The 15,642-nt window shown below is 38.4% G+C and overlaps 1 protein-coding gene and 1 long non-coding RNA gene across 2 annotated transcripts in view; one reads left to right on the forward strand and one right to left on the reverse strand.

Moving 5' to 3' along the window:
* Positions 1 to 11,900, forward strand: part of LSG1 (large 60S subunit nuclear export GTPase 1) — a 29,491-nt gene extending 17,591 nt beyond the window's left edge. The window contains exons 9-14 of the mRNA XM_008590699.1: positions 1,593 to 1,694; positions 1,785 to 1,928; positions 3,905 to 4,028; positions 6,943 to 7,022; positions 8,501 to 8,674; positions 11,214 to 11,900. Coding sequence (XP_008588921.1) covers positions 1,593 to 1,694; positions 1,785 to 1,928; positions 3,905 to 4,028; positions 6,943 to 7,022; positions 8,501 to 8,674; positions 11,214 to 11,393 — 804 coding nt within the window. The 3' untranslated portion in view covers positions 11,394 to 11,900. The remainder of the gene's footprint in view (positions 1 to 1,592; positions 1,695 to 1,784; positions 1,929 to 3,904; positions 4,029 to 6,942; positions 7,023 to 8,500; positions 8,675 to 11,213) is intronic.
* LOC103606106 lies at positions 11,533 to 13,565 on the reverse strand. Its single transcript, XR_551851.1, has 2 exons — positions 12,560 to 13,565; positions 11,533 to 12,377 (listed from the first exon to the last, which is right to left on the reverse strand). It is a non-coding gene; the product is annotated as an uncharacterized LOC103606106 (long non-coding RNA).
* Positions 13,566 to 15,642: the final 2,077 nt, after the last annotated feature.

Genomic DNA, 15,642 nt, shown 5'->3' on the forward strand with positions numbered 1-15,642 from the left:
TGCTGAAAGGAATGAACCTCCTCAAGTTTTACATTGGTTACACACATGTTGGTACTAAATATATTCTCCAGTTTCCTTCCAGTTCACCTCTTCTTGTCATGTTAATTACCAAGAGAGACTAGAATGAGAGAGCTTTTAATGTTATCTTCAGACTTCCATTTCAGTGTTCTTTTGGCATCCAGTGATCCTTGCTAGGTTATACTGTAAATGTTCCAGATGCATATTAGGGAGAATTCCCACATCTTGGGGCTGGGCAAAATACGACAGATGCTTTAGTTGCATAAACACTACATAGCAAATAGGGGAAAGGAAATCATATCCTCAGCTATGTATATCCTAATTCCAAAAGTGGCTGTGGAAGTGCCCCAACTCCAAGGGGGTACAGTGTGGTTCCAGATGGCCCCATCCTTAGCTAAGGAAATACAAGATGTTAGAAAAGGCATTTATTATGAAGATCTCCCATTCAGGAGAACAAAACAGTAGAGGAAAGGAGATTGTGACAGGTTTGAAGTCTCCCAGTTCTTCAGTTATATGCCAAGGATAGCTAATCCTAATTATTTTTGAGCCCTCTTTCCCCCTCAGCCCCATCCTCAAAAAAGCCTAATTAAAATGACTAAAGTAAACTGGGATTTTATTTTTGTGCATTAGTTGCATTGTCTCTGGAGTCAGGCATAATTCCCAGTTCTGTAGTAGAACTAACTTGTTATGAACACCAGGAAAGTTCATTTCTCTTGTCTTTAAGGCTTCAGTCTTCACACTGTTGCTAAAACTTCATTTTCACATGCGTCAAAAAGCCTAACTTTAAATAAAGTTAATTTATTTCTCACATTTATGGGAACACTGAGTAGCCACTCTCACTTTCTGAATTTCTTACTCTAAAAATCCTGAGAATAGGTTAATTTACTCATTCTATAAGCATTTATTGATCACCTGCCACATGTCAGGCATTTTGCTAGGCCCTAACTAAAAATTATTGAAAATTAAAAATAATGGTATGTTGCTGGGCCGGCCCGGTGGCGCACTGCTATAGTGCGCCGCTTAGGAAGTGTGGTGGCGCTCCCGCCGAGGGTTCGGATCCCACATACAGACCGGCCGCTCACTGGCTGAGCGAGGAGCGGGGGCAACACCGAGGGTTGCGATCCCGTTGCCGGTCCCGGTCCGGTACGGGCGCGACACTGAGGGTTGCGATCCGTTGCTGGTTACGAAAAAAGACAAAAAGACAAAAAAAAAAAAATAATAATAATAATGGTATGTTGGGATCATCAAAATGCCCATCTGATGCTCAGCTTCTCCCAGTGCGGAAGATGCAGTGGAAACAGTGAACTACCTGTAGGTGGAACAGTGAGGGAAGTCTGGGAACACGGGAGTGAGTTTACTGTGGCATCTGCTGTTAACAGCAAAATCTACAAAAATAATGTACATAGTTTGACCATTCATCACTGGAGATGTGGCCGAATAAATACACCCACATCACAGGAGAGAAAAAATTTCTGAAGACACTTATGCTAGTGTTGCCACTATTTATGTGCTATCTTTGGGTCTTTGATAGATAGTACTGTTTGACTATTCAGTAACTTCTGAGTCTCTTCTAGGTCGGCTACCCTAATGTTGGTAAGAGTTCAACAATCAACACCATCTTGGGCAACAAGAAAGTATCTGTGTCTGCTACACCTGGTCACACCAAGCATTTTCAGGTATTTCTACAGTTCTTTTGCATTTGTGTGGAGTTCTTCTTTTCCTTCATTTGCTGTATGCCCAGCGTGAACCCCTCACTTGTCTTTCAGACTCTCTATGTGGAGCCTGGCCTCTGCTTATGTGACTGCCCAGGCCTGGTGATGCCATCTTTTGTGTCTACCAAGGCAGAGATGACTTGTAATGGAATCCTCCCAATTGACCAGATGAGAGATCATGTCCCACCTATATCACTAATATCCTTTCTGCTTCAGAAACACTCTGTTATGTGTGTATTAGGGCTTCAAGTCTGTTTTGGATATTGCCTTGCAGCAGCTTTTAGGAATTCAGGCCTGCTATCTTAAGAATGGAGAATGTAAAATACTTATTAGTGATATGTTTATACAGTGAGATAGCATCAGGACTTCATAGCTAGAACTTCGTATCCTGGTTTTAGCAGTATAGCCTGATATAAATGGAAGAGCCCAGGCGTTGGATTCTCAGCCCCAAGTTGCAAACTATTTAACACTGCCATTTGACTATTTGAGTGACATTGGAGAACTTGCTTAACCTTCCAAACACTTTCTTTTTCTGTAAAATGGAGAAAATATCATCTGTCTCACAGTCAGTTGAATTTAATCATTATAGCTAATGTTTATTGCTAAGCACTTACAAAATAATATTTCATTTAACTCTCAGAAAACAACCCTTGATACTGGTACTGCTGTTATTCCCGTTTCCTCCTACTTGAGAAAACTGAGGCACAGAGAAGTAGATAATTTGCCTAAAGTCTCACAGTTAGTAAGTAGTAGAGTAGGAACTCTTCTTCTCAGCTTCATAATGAATTAACTTATGTGAAGCATATAGGATAGTGCCTGGCATGAAAAAAGTACTCAAAGATAGATCTGTTAAGAACGGTGCAAGGTCCAAGATTTTACCCTATTTACAAGCTAACAAGGTAGTCTGTTACTGCTTTGTGGATGTTGCAGAAGACAGGAGACTCCATGAAACCATCACACTAATCTATTAGCTTGTAAGTAGGGTAAAATTCCAGACCCTGCAGAGTTTATGACAGTATCCTTAATGACTACATTTAAGGCCACAGCTTTTTTTTTGTTTACCCCAATTTGTTTTCTCTTTCTATAGGAAATGAGTAAGAATTAGTTTATCTAGGATAAATTTAAAATGGTATACACTAAAATTGAACACTGTAGAGATGTTCAAAAGAATCAACATACAGCAACTTGGGTAAATCTACATACAGCAACCTGGGTAATTCTCAAAACATTACATATATATACAGTATGATATTACATATACAGTATGACACCATTTTTGTAAAAATTTTCATTGTTTGAAACACAATACTTTCTACTCATAGATACATATGTATGTAAAAGTATGAAAACTGGACTAAAGGATGCTCCACAAACTATACTCTGAGTGGGGGAAGAGGCTAGTATAATGTTTTAAAAGCCTGAATTTTTAAATGTTATTATAATAGGTAAAATATTGTTATAATTCCCAGTAGTTGGGAACACAGATGTTATTGATGCTTTTCTGTATTTTTAAAGTTTCTCTGTAAATTGTTAATCAGACATGTATTGAGCATGTACTTCAAGCCAGATTAGGTTAGGTACTGTGGAGGATACGGCATAAGTCAGAGGTGGCTCCTGGCCTTTAAAGAGCATCAGACTGGGTGGGGAATGTGAGGCATACACATGAGTAACTGGTACAAGGTAGAGCTAGTCAGTGGCTTACGGGAAGTACAGATAAACCGGGAGATTAGACAAGCGAGGAAAAGTAATCTTGCATAGTTGTAGGAGTTAGAAACAAAGACTCACTGTGCTTTTCTCTGAATTAGGATGATGTCAAATTTATAGTTTATTTAGAATCTTGCTTTTCAGGGTAAAAATGTGTCATCTTTAAGTCTTTTAGAGATATTTTAATAACTATTATTTTAAAAGATTTCATTTGGGAGTGATGATTGGTACTTAAGACTTTGTTTAAAAAGAAAAAAAAACAAGGTGTTTTGTTCTGTTTTGTTCTTTAAGTGGTTTTAACCTTGCAACTGAGTCTTTTAAAATTAAGAATAACTGTATTCTTCCTTTGGAGAGGAGAAAGGGTGTTTGTTATAGAAGTGGTGAAGATGTCCTTAGAAGCATATTCCAAGAGCACTGGGGAGGAGGGGGTTGGGGTCAGTTCAAGAGAATGGATTCCTTGACAAGCTTACATTTGCCAGAATATTCCAAGACATGTTTTAGAAGCTACCTATGGCATTAAAATCATAAAGCCTAGAGAGGATGAAGATCCTCATCGACCTCCAACATCAGAAGAACTATTGACAGCTTATGGATGTGAGTTGTGATTTATTTTAAAACATGAATGAAAAGTAACAATATATTTAATTAATAGAAATAAAAATAGTTAATAGAAATACTGTTCTGCAATGCTACAAATTCAGAATTTTTCTTTAGCATTTCTTATGGCATCTTCTAGGGTCATTATTTTTGTTGTCTCTGCTGACCTTGCCTACAGAGTGGCCTAAAGAAAAAGCCATTAGGACATTTGCTGCTTTGATGGTATGCAAAGGCACACACACGGGCTCTGAGCTGAATCTATGTTGCCTTTTTCTGGAGCATTCTCCAAAACAGGGAAGAAAAGGGGTGTGTGGAAGAAAATGAATATGCTTATCAGAGCAGAGGAGGAGGATTTTGAGGGGAGCATCAGAAGGAAAAGCCCTCAGAGACTGGGCCAGAGTGGAGCTTGGTTAGGAAAGGGGTATACAGGATCCCCCTTCCCTTTCCATCAGTCCCTGATTAACCTTATTTGATGTTGAAATGAGACCACAGCTCTTCTATTTCCACATTTGACCCCAATTCCACACGGGAGCCTATCATTTCTCTAGTTGAGTGTGATTTAAATATAAACTTTAAAGATGGTCTGGTGAACCTGTGTCTGCCTAAAGAAATAGCAATGTTAGAAACATTTCCTTGCATGTGTGGCTTGTCTTTAAAGGGATTGCCACTGACTGGGAAGGAGTTCAGGTTATCTGAGTATTTACTGGCAGAGAAAAGGTGATTTGAGGGCTGGTCAGTTAGCTCACTTGGTCAGAGTGTGGTGCTGATAACACCAAGGTCAAAGGTTCAGATCCCTGTACCAGCCAGCCACCAAAAAAAAAAGGTGATTTGATATGAATCACACTTAAATCAGACCCTTTACTTAGAGACTGTAAAGGGAATAAATACTAAACATTTGTGGCAAAACTATTATAATTACAGAATCGTAGAATAAGAAAAGACCTTTAAGATCACCCTACTTTCTAGCCCCCTTTTTTAGGATGAGTAATCTGAAGTCAGAGCATGAAGTGACTTGCTCAAGGTGATGTGGCTGGTCCGTGGCATACCCTAGCTGAGATATCTCTCCAGGATGCCAGCCTGAAAGACAAGGAAAGGCAGACTTCTACCAAACTTTCAATCTGATTTGACTTCCAGATAAAACTGAAAATAATGTGTCTTTAAAGATTTTTCATCTAATGCTACCTATTAAAATCAGAATAAGGAAAAGTTCAGAGTATTAGTCCCATTTTCTGTTGCTTATAACGGAATACCTGAGACTGCATAATTTATTTAAAAAAATGAAATTTATTTCTTAAAGTTTTGGAGGCTGGGAAGTCCAAGGTTCGGGGAACCCATCTGTTGAGGACCTTTTTCTTGGTGGGAACTCTACAGAGTACTGTGGCAACCGGGTTTATCACATGGCCAGAATAGCAAGAGCTCTCTAATATGCTCACTTGCTCTCCTTCTAAAGCCATCAGTGCCCCTCCTGTGACAAACCATTAAACCATTAACCCATTACTCCATGACAGCATGGTCCTCTTGCATTAATGACCTCTTAAAGGCACCACCTTTCAGGTACCATAGCTGGATTTCCCACCCTCTTATCACTTTACAGTGGGTATCAAGCTTCAGTGAATTTTGGGTGGACGTTCAGCCCACAGCAATCAGTTTGTAAAAACAGATGACCATACATGTATAGTTCCTAAGATCACTATCTGCAGGTCCATACAGAATAAAGTGTCTGGCAGTGAATTTTTTTTTTTTTCCTGGCAGTGAATTTTAAGGCATTGCCCCTATACAGGCCAGCCTCCAAACATAAAATATAAAAATTAAAATTAAAAAATAAAAGACATTGCCAAATCACTCTAGTTTTACTTTGTATTTCTTTAAGTACTAGCAGAGTTCAGCATCTTTCCATATGTTTGTTGGCCATTTATATTTTTTCTGGGAATCACATTTTTCTGTTCACTGTTTTGTCTGAGTGATTTGTAGTAGTTCTTTGTTACATGTGCTGCACATGTTTTTTTCAGTATTTATGGTTTCTTTAGCCCTATAGAAGTTGACAACTTTAATAAATTTTTTTGGCTTGACTGGGTTAGGTGTTTTACTTGGTAAGGCTTCCCCTATTCCAAAAAGATAAAACTACCTTCCTGTAATATTTATTAACATTTAATTTTTTAATGACTAAATTTATTTTTCTGTATGATACGAATTAGGATTCCATATTTTTCTAAACTGAAAAAGCCTGTGAAGAAGGTGAGTTTTGAACCCAACCTGTCTGCCTTAAGCCCATATTCTTAACCACTGCGCTCTGCTACTCTCTTCTAATTGAGTTAGTATTAAAGGGCTCTTACTGGAAAAAAATGTAGGTGTATCATTAAACAAGAAAACTTGCTCTATAACTTTTGGTTTTACTAATAATATTGACAACACTCTCCTACAGGTAGCCTCCATGAATAAATGTTAAATCAAGGGATGGAAGAAATAACTGGCGTACAGAGAAGTTGAATGTGTCTTTCATAGCATGGTGCTAAGTGGTCTTTAGGATATCAGACATAACGAGATAGTCTATTCTCCTGGACTATCAAATGTTTTTAATACTAAAAAAGTTAATGTAGAGGCCGGCCCTTGGCTCACTCGGGAGAGTGCGGTGCTGATAACACCAAGGCCACGGGTTCGGATCCCATACAGGGATGGTCGGTTAGCTCACTGGGTGAGCGTGGTGCTGACAACACCAAGTCAAGGGTTAAGATCCCCTTACTAGTCATCTTTTAAAAAGAAAAAAAAATAATATATTGATAACTAATTAATTTTTTAAAAGATAGGAATAAGAGTTCATAGTGTAGTAATGGAAAGGACAAAGTGTATATCACTTCAGTTATCTGTGATATTCTGTCTTCTGAGATTTTGCAAAAATAATTTCTCTTCACAGATATGCGAGGATTCATGACCGCACATGGACAACCAGACCAGCCTCGATCTGCACGCTATATCCTAAAGGATTATGTCAATGTAAGTGAACCTTGCTTCTAATTACTCCTGAATAAGCAGATCATCTTTTTCTGTACATCCTGTGTTCTTAGGTAATGCCCACCTGTTAAATTATAAAGGAGATATTTTTTCATTAAGATTGTGTTATACACTAGGGTTATGTTTAACATCATATAAATGATAGAAGTGACTGATAACATATTAAGAAAGAAAAGATGAAGATCTCTGAACACCTGTTATTAGTGAAAATTATCAATTTATGCATCTGGTTTTCCCATCTCCTACAGCCCTTTACTTGTTTCTATTGCAGCTGTTGTCACAATCTTCCTTGTATTATAGCTGTTTACATGCCTGTCTCCTCATACTCATCCAGAAGCAATAATAATAATAGCTAACATTTTTCAAAGCTATCTCTACTAGGAATAGTTCTAAATGTTTTACATGTGTTATCTTATTAAAAATGCAAAACAGTGTTATAGTACCATGGTCAAGGGTTTGCAGCCACCAAACACCAAAAAAGTTTGTGAGGTGATTATTCTCTTATCACAAATGAGAACATGCTATTTTGGGTTTACCTCATCAGTAAAATGGGGGTTACCATTGCCTATCTCATGAGATTATTATGAGAAATAAGTGAAAACAATACATGTACATATATATATATATAGAGAGAGAGAGAGAGAGAGAGCATTAAACTCAATGCCTGGCATATAATAAGCCCTCAATGATTGTTATGTATTAATTTTAATTATTTCCACAAATAAGTATCACAGGCCCCTGGTAATAATTAGGTGTGAGGATTTGGCTTTATTCCCTCCTCTTCTCAAGACCACATCAGTGGAGCTCTTGGAATGTAGAAATTACAGTGGGCAGCCATATTGTCTTGCCTTTAGATCAGGGAGAAAGTAGTTAATACAATTTGTATGGATGAATCATTTATTCATTTCCTATTTAACTGTGGAGGATGCAAAGATGGGTTAATAATAGTAACACCTTTTAGGATATTTATGGTGGAAAGAAGCAAATTTGTACCCAGTGAGCAACTGCATCCCCATAAACAGTAATCTAGGAACTATCTTGATTTTAGTATTTTAGCCCAATATCCCCGTTAGTACAGCCATAACTGTCCAATTGTGTCCTGGTTTTTGTTTTGGAAAATATTCACCACAAGTGTAATCTTATAAGCGCGCTAAAGAATACTTCAGTAGAAATGCAAACAAGGTAAAAAGCAGCACAGAGAAGAAAGAGATTTCAATCTAGTCTGGGGGGTCATGGGAAGAGCTAGGGCTCTAGAACACTTTCTAATACGTCATTGGTGTATTAGAGTTAAGACTTTTCAGTTGCAGTAGACCAAAACTTAATTCAGCTAGCTTAAAAAGCAGAAAGCTCCATCAGAGTGTGACTGGTTGGAGATGTCTCCCCTGAAGACTTGTCCTTTCTTCTAGGGTAACACAGATGGCACTTATGATACACTGTTATCATTTATCTTGTCTTTGTAGGGTAAGCTGCTATACTGTCACCCTCCTCCTGAAAGAGATCCTGTAACCTTTCAGCATCAACACCAGCAACTCCTAGAGAACAAAATGAATGCTGATGAAATAAAAATGCAGCCAGGGAGAAATAAAAAAGCAAAGCAGATTGAAAATATAGTTGACAAAACTTTTTTCCATCAAGTAAGTTTTAGTGTTTTTCTTTAACTTCTGATCAAACACACTTTTTATAACAACTTTATTGAAATATCATTTACATACCATAAACAAATTTTAAGTTTATATTACCATAAACAAAATTTAAGTTCACACCCTTTTAAAGTGTGCGATTCAGTTTATTCACAAAGTTGTGCACCCATCATCACAGTTTTAAAACAGTTATCACCCCCAAAAGAATCCCCATACTCATTAACCATCATTCCCCATTCCCTCTTCCCCATAGCCCCTGCCAACCAGTAATCTACTTTCTCTTTCTATAGAGTTGCCTATTCTGGACATTCATATGTATGAAGTCATATGTGGCCTTTTGTGACTGATTTCTTTTATTTAGCATAATATCTTCAAGATTCACCTATGTTGTAGCATGTCTCAGTACTTTGTTCCTTTTTATTGCCAAATAATATTTCATTGTATAGATACACTACATTTTGTTTATCCATTTATCAGTTGATTGATGGACATTTGGGTTTCTATTTTTTGGCTATCATGAATGATGCTGCTATGAACATTTGTGTACAAGTTTTTGTGTGGACATAGGTTTTTAATTCACTTAGGTATATATCTAGAAATGGGATTGCTGGGTCATATTGTAGCTCCATGTTTAGCATTTGAGGCAGTGCCAAAGTTTCCAAAAGTGGCTGTACCATTTTACGTTTCCACCAACAATGTATGAGGTTTCCAATTTGTCCACATCCTTGCTAATATTCATTATTTTCAGTCTTTTTATTTTAGCCATTCTAATATGCGTGAAGTGTGATAATCTTTTTTCCTTCTTCCCCATGAAGTGGTGTCTTATATGGTTTTGATTTGTATTTCCCTAATGACATTGAGCATCTTTTCATGTGCTTATTGGCACATGTCTATTTTCTTTGGAGAGATGTCTATTATTGTTGAGTTGTAAGAATTCTTTGTATATTCTGGGTACAAGTCCTTTATCAGATTTATGATTTGCAGATATTTTCACCCATGTAGTGAGTTGTCTTTTCTCTGAGTCAACACATTTGGTGATAGAAAGTGCTAGAAAAAGTCGAATGTAGACTTCATTTATAAATGTCTTCACTTTAAAATATTAAAACTTTAGTTGCTTACTTCACAGCTACAATTCATAGGCAGCATTTAAAAATAGGACAAATTGGGGCCGGCCCGGTGGCGCACTGCTACAGTGCGCCGCTTGGGAGCGCGGTGGCTCTCCCGCCGAGGGTTCGGATCCCACATACAGACCGGCCGCTCACTGGCTGAGCGAGGTGCTCGCGCAACACCGAGGGTTGCAATCCCGTTGCCGGTCCCGGTCCAGTACTGGCGCGACACTGAGGGTTGCGATCCGTTGCCGGAACACCGAGGGTTGCAATCCCGTTGCCGGTCCCGGTCCAGTACTGGCGCGACACTGAGGGTTGCGATCTGTTGCCGGACACGAAAAAAGACAAAAAGGAAAAAAAAAAAAATAGGACAAATTGGCTGGCTGGTTAGTTCAGTTGGTTAAAAGTGCAGCCTTATAACACCAAGGTCACAGGTTTGGATCCCCATGCTGGCCAGCCACCAAAACAAGGACAAATTTATGTGTTGAAGAGTTAAATCATACAGTTGTAGCTAATATAGTTTTAAAATGCTTTAAAGTGACTAGTATAGCAAAAGAAGGCAGGGGCATTAGCCGTATCCAGGGAATGTTTCTGTATTTATCCAGTGCTGTATCCGTGCATCACACAATGAGCCTGTGAGGCAGTCTAAACAAATATTATTATCCCTATTTCCCATTTTACCACTGAGGACATTGAAGCTCAAGCAGACTGAGTGACTTATCCAAGGGCACTTGTTTTAAATGGCAAAGTTGGGATAGAGCTTAGATATTTGCAGCTTTCCAGTTGAGTTATTTCCAAATCTGTGCCAATATTTGGAAGAAAATTCACCAGTATGCAGAAAGATTACAAGTTCTTTCTTGGGCCTACAACTGTCAAAAAGGAAATTTGATTTTAATTTTTTGACATTTAGTGAAAGGCAATGTACAACAAGAAAGCTGAAAACTTACTGTTAATTATAGTAATTCACATGTCTAAACTTTAGCCTTTAGAGTAATATTTTATTATTATAAGAAGATCATGGGATATTGCTATATACTTTCAAATCATATTGGATTCAATTTCTTTTTTACTAAGTAAACTTAACATTTGTTTAGAGTTAGTTTCTAATTTGGGTTGAGGCAGGTTGAGATGATATCAAGATAGAGATTTCCAGAAAACAGCTCGTATTGTAAGTCTAATTATAAGTGATTATAGATGCATTTGAAGCTATGGGACTGAATAAAGTTGAGGAGGGAAAAGAGATGAACCAAAGACAGAATGCTGGGAAAAATCACTTAAGGGATGGGGAGAGAAAGAGCAGCAGTGTGATGGAAATGCACTGAATGGTTTACTCCTGTTTATCTTGAAGTGGTCCATGAGCAATACTGTGTGTAACCTTAAAGGATAGTCAGCTGACATGTCAGATAATGTTTTCTCTTATTTCCTAGGAGAATGTGAGAGCTTTAACCAAAGGAGTCCAGGCTGCGATGGGTTACAAGCCTGGGAGTGGCATGGTGACTGCAGCTGCTGTGAGCTCTGAGAACGGGGCTGGAAAGCCCTGGAAAAAACATGGCAACAGAAATAAAAAAGAGAAAAGCCGTAGACTCTACAAGCACCTGGATATGTGAACTTGGGCTGCGATGGAAATGGCATCTTCGTTGTGCAGGTGGAAAAGAGCAGAACTCCTGGTTGCCTGTGGAACTTTTCCAAGACACAGGCACTATAGAATGGACCCTGCTCTTGGGGAGTACAACTGAACCCAGCAGTCTTAATGTCAAGCCTGAGGGGCTCCTGGAAACACTAACTCTGACTGAAAGTAGTCATCTGGGAGCTCCAGAAACCTACTTCTATAGAAAGCTGAACTAAAGATGAGGGCATGGGGGCTAGCTGGTTAGCTCAGTTGGTTTGAGCACAGTGTTATAAAAACAAGGTTAAATGTTTGGAACCCCATCGGGCCAGCCACCAAAGAAAAAAAAAAAAAAACATAAGAGAATAAATTATGTGTATTTGTCTGTGTAAACATATGCACAAATGCATACTAATTTGTAAGGCAAGGGAATTTTTTGAAAAGATGATAAAATTGCCACAAACATGTTTTTATTGATTTGAGTAGATAAACTGCCTTTTGGACATTCCATGTTCTTTTAACAGTTTTAATTTGCTAAAACATGACTGGGATTTTAGAAGGGTTCTTTTGAGTACATTATTTAGGTTAGTGTTTCACACACACACACACACACGTAACACGTACACATACACATCCAACCCACCCCTTATGTGGCAGGGGACTGGGGGGCTGGCATAGGTAGTTTTAGAAAGCCCCTAGGGAGGCTGATGGTTAGTTTGGTTGGTTAGAGCATAGTGCTGATAACCCAAGGTCCAGGATTCTATCCCTGTATCACCAAAAAAAAAAAAGCCCCCAGGGAGCACGACCTTTGCTGTGGAAAACCACCATTACCACTACTCCAGAGGAAAGCCTGTGTTCATAGTTACCCATTTGTAGAGAGACCCGTGGGGAGTGAGAGAAGAAGTCATTCATCAGCTCATTTTTATTTTAAGTATAAGGATCCTTGATGTTCTTAGCATCAAGGGTGAGAAGAGTAACAGTTTACCTTCTTTTTTTTTTTTTAAAAGATGACCGGTAAGGGGATCTTAACCCTTGACTTGGTGTTGTCAGCACCATGCTCAGCCAGTGAGCAAACCGGCCATCCCTATATGGGATCCGAACCCGTGGCCTTGGTGTTATCAGCACCGCACTCTACCGAGTGAGCCACGGGCCGGCCCAACAGTTTACCTTCTGTGACCACATTCTATGGCTCTTTCAGCCCCTCACTGTACTTCCATATCTCTTTTTCTCTGAGCCTCATTATTCCCTTAACTCAGGTCCTTAACCTTGTTTTGTGTCATAGATGTTTTGGGGACACTTTCTCCAGAAAATGCACCTTCCCACATAAGCAATTTTGCAAAATATGAGAAGATTCACTGACACCTAAAGTTCATCCATGAATTCATAGTTAGGAAGTGGTACCTTTAACTGACTGTAATCTATTTAAGATATGTTACATCTAGGGAAAATGTTACATTCAGGGAATAAAAGAATTATGTTTATTCATCCACTTAACAAATATTTATTGACCAGCTATCTTATGCCAAGAAGGGCAGTCCAGAAAAAAACAACAACTAAGCAGTGCCCTGAAGCAGGAAGGAGCCCTAGAGGGTAGAAGTTAGCAAGGGCCAGATCACATGGGGCCTTAGAACTTGTGAAGGGATTCTGGATGTTTTCTGAAAAGCAGAGGATAAGCTGATCAAGAATTGTATTATACAAGTGAGTAATAAGATGTGTTCTAATTCTTCATTTATATATCAGGTAAATTTATTTCAGATCAAGGCTGAGTTAAACTTAGAGGAGGCAGAGCTAAAGATGTTCTAAATATTGTGCTTCTGCATGTAACATCCTGTTTCCAGTCATTCTCTTTTGTCTTAGAAAAGCTAAATGGCACAAAAAGCTCATGATAGAAGAGAAGCAAGTATTGGCATATGGAAACATACTTTATTCCATTTACTGAAGAACAGGCATATGGCAAAAACTTTCATATTGAATGAACAAAGCATGATCTTATTTAGAATGTTTTGCTTTAAGAAAAATAGAGTAAGTTTTGTTTTAATAATAATAGTGGCTAAAACATGAGACTTTGGAAAAAGTCTAATCATGTATAGTGCTTTTACGCTTCTGATTGTTTTTCATAACAATTTTATCAAGATATAATTTACATACCATACAATTTACCAATGTAAAGTGTACAATTCAAGTTTGTTTTTTTTTTTAGCATATTCAGAGTTGTGCAACCATCACCACAAACAGTTTTAGAACATTTTTATTACCCCTTAAAGAAAGCCCATACCCTTCAGCCACCAGCCCTAAGCAACCACTTTGACTGAAAGTAGTCATCTGGGAGCTCCAGAAACCTACTTCTATAGAAAGCTGAACTAAAGATGAGGGCATGAAACTTCCTCTATATATAGGTTTGCCTATTCAGGACAATTCATATAAATGGAATAATCAGTATGGGTGGGGGATGGTTAGTAAATACTCCAGCTTCCCTGTCACCCCGTGGGTACATTCTACATATTCCTGAAAAGATCCTCAATGAAAGTGAACCCCAGCTGCTCACAGCAAGACTGTCTTGTTAACTCACCATTCATTGCTTTTTTCCCTTCTGTCACTCTCCCCTGTCCCTCACTTCTGCTTCCTGGAATTGCCCCCCAAATTAACTGAACCTAAGTCCTTTGCTTAGAGTCTCAGGAGCCCAGACTAGGACACCCTGAATGGGGAACTTATACATTTTCACCTTTGCTTCTGCCCCAAATGGGTCTCATTTAGCATCCCTTGCAATTTTTTAAAAGTATTCCCACCCTCAAGGAGGTTAGTACTCCAGACTTAAGAAATGCAGTCATTATCATTATTGTTTTGTTTTGAAATTTTTTTCCAGCATTTTATTACAATGGATGTACCACCATTTTAAGGTAGAACCTGTCATCTGTTTACTTTCAGGAAAACAGAAGGAAGTTGAGGTTTTTGTCAAGAAACCAATAGCAGGACAGGTTTTCTTGGTGGGTAAACTGGAAAGTTTGGCAACGAGCCAGAAATCCTCTTGGCGCCATTTTCTTTTAATAACCCTTTCCGCTCTTTAATCTGTGGAGAAGTGATAAAAATCACTCAAAAATTTCGCCCTTAATAACCATTTGTTGTATGTGTGTTCAACAAAGTATCCAGTTGAGGGTGAAGAGGAGGTCATACCGGAAGGAAAGATGGATCTTTCCTTCCTGCTTTCCAAAGACTCCTGCATAAAGGGGAAGCAACAATTTTGCGCATTCTAAAAGCAAAGGGCATCGTGTAAGTGAAAAGTGCTCAGCACACAGCAGACTTTGAATTTTTTTAACGTTTTATTGAAGTGTAATAATGTATACAGAAAGAGCACGTCGTAAGTGTACAGATAGCTGAATTTATACAAACCTCACATTGCTGCAACCAGCACCCTGATCAAAGCACAGAATGTGACCAGCACCCCAAAACCCCCTTTGTGCTTCTTTTCACCCTCCCAAGGGTAACCACTATCCTGACCTTTTCCCCTGGCTTTGTACTTAAACAAAATCTACAGTACGCACTCTTATGTATCTGGCTTCTTTAATCCGATATTGTGAGACTCATCCATATTACTACACGTAATAAATCCTAGAGCTTTCATTCTCATTGCTCTATCATATTCTGTGGTATGAATATATCACAATTTATCTGTTCTGCTATTGATGGACATGTGGATGGTTTACAGGTTTGGGTTTTTAAGAATACTGCTGCCATAGGCATCCTAATACAGAGTTGTCCAGTAGAACTTTCTGTTGTAATGAAAATGTTCTATAATCCGTGCTGTCCAATTGTTAACTGCAGCTGTGTGTGGCTATTAAGCTCTTGGAATGTAGCCAGTGTGATTGAGGAACTGAATTTTTATTTGTATTTAATTTTAAGTATTTTAAATATAAATAGCCAGCAGCTACCTATTGGTCAACACAGTTCTAATGCATGCCTTTAAGTGAACACCGTATTCATTTCTGTGGGGTATGTATCCAGGAGCAGAATTGCTGAGTCGTTAGGTATGTATATTTTCAGCATTAGAAGACACTCAATGAATTTTACTTTCATTCCTTCCTTTTCTATATGAATCTCTATAGGAATATGAAGAAGAAATAGATACCTCTCTAGTTTTATCATTTTATTTCATAGGAACTGAAACTGGTCCTCACAGGAAGTTGTGGTAATGCAGATAGGATTGTCACCTCTCAATTTCCTCCCAGGTATTTCTGATTAGAGGGAACTCTCTT

The sequence above is a fragment of the Galeopterus variegatus genome, unplaced genomic scaffold, assembly GCF_000696425.1.
Source record: "Galeopterus variegatus unplaced genomic scaffold, G_variegatus-3.0.2 Scaffold6296, whole genome shotgun sequence".
Taxonomy (NCBI): domain Eukaryota; kingdom Metazoa; phylum Chordata; class Mammalia; order Dermoptera; family Cynocephalidae; genus Galeopterus; species Galeopterus variegatus.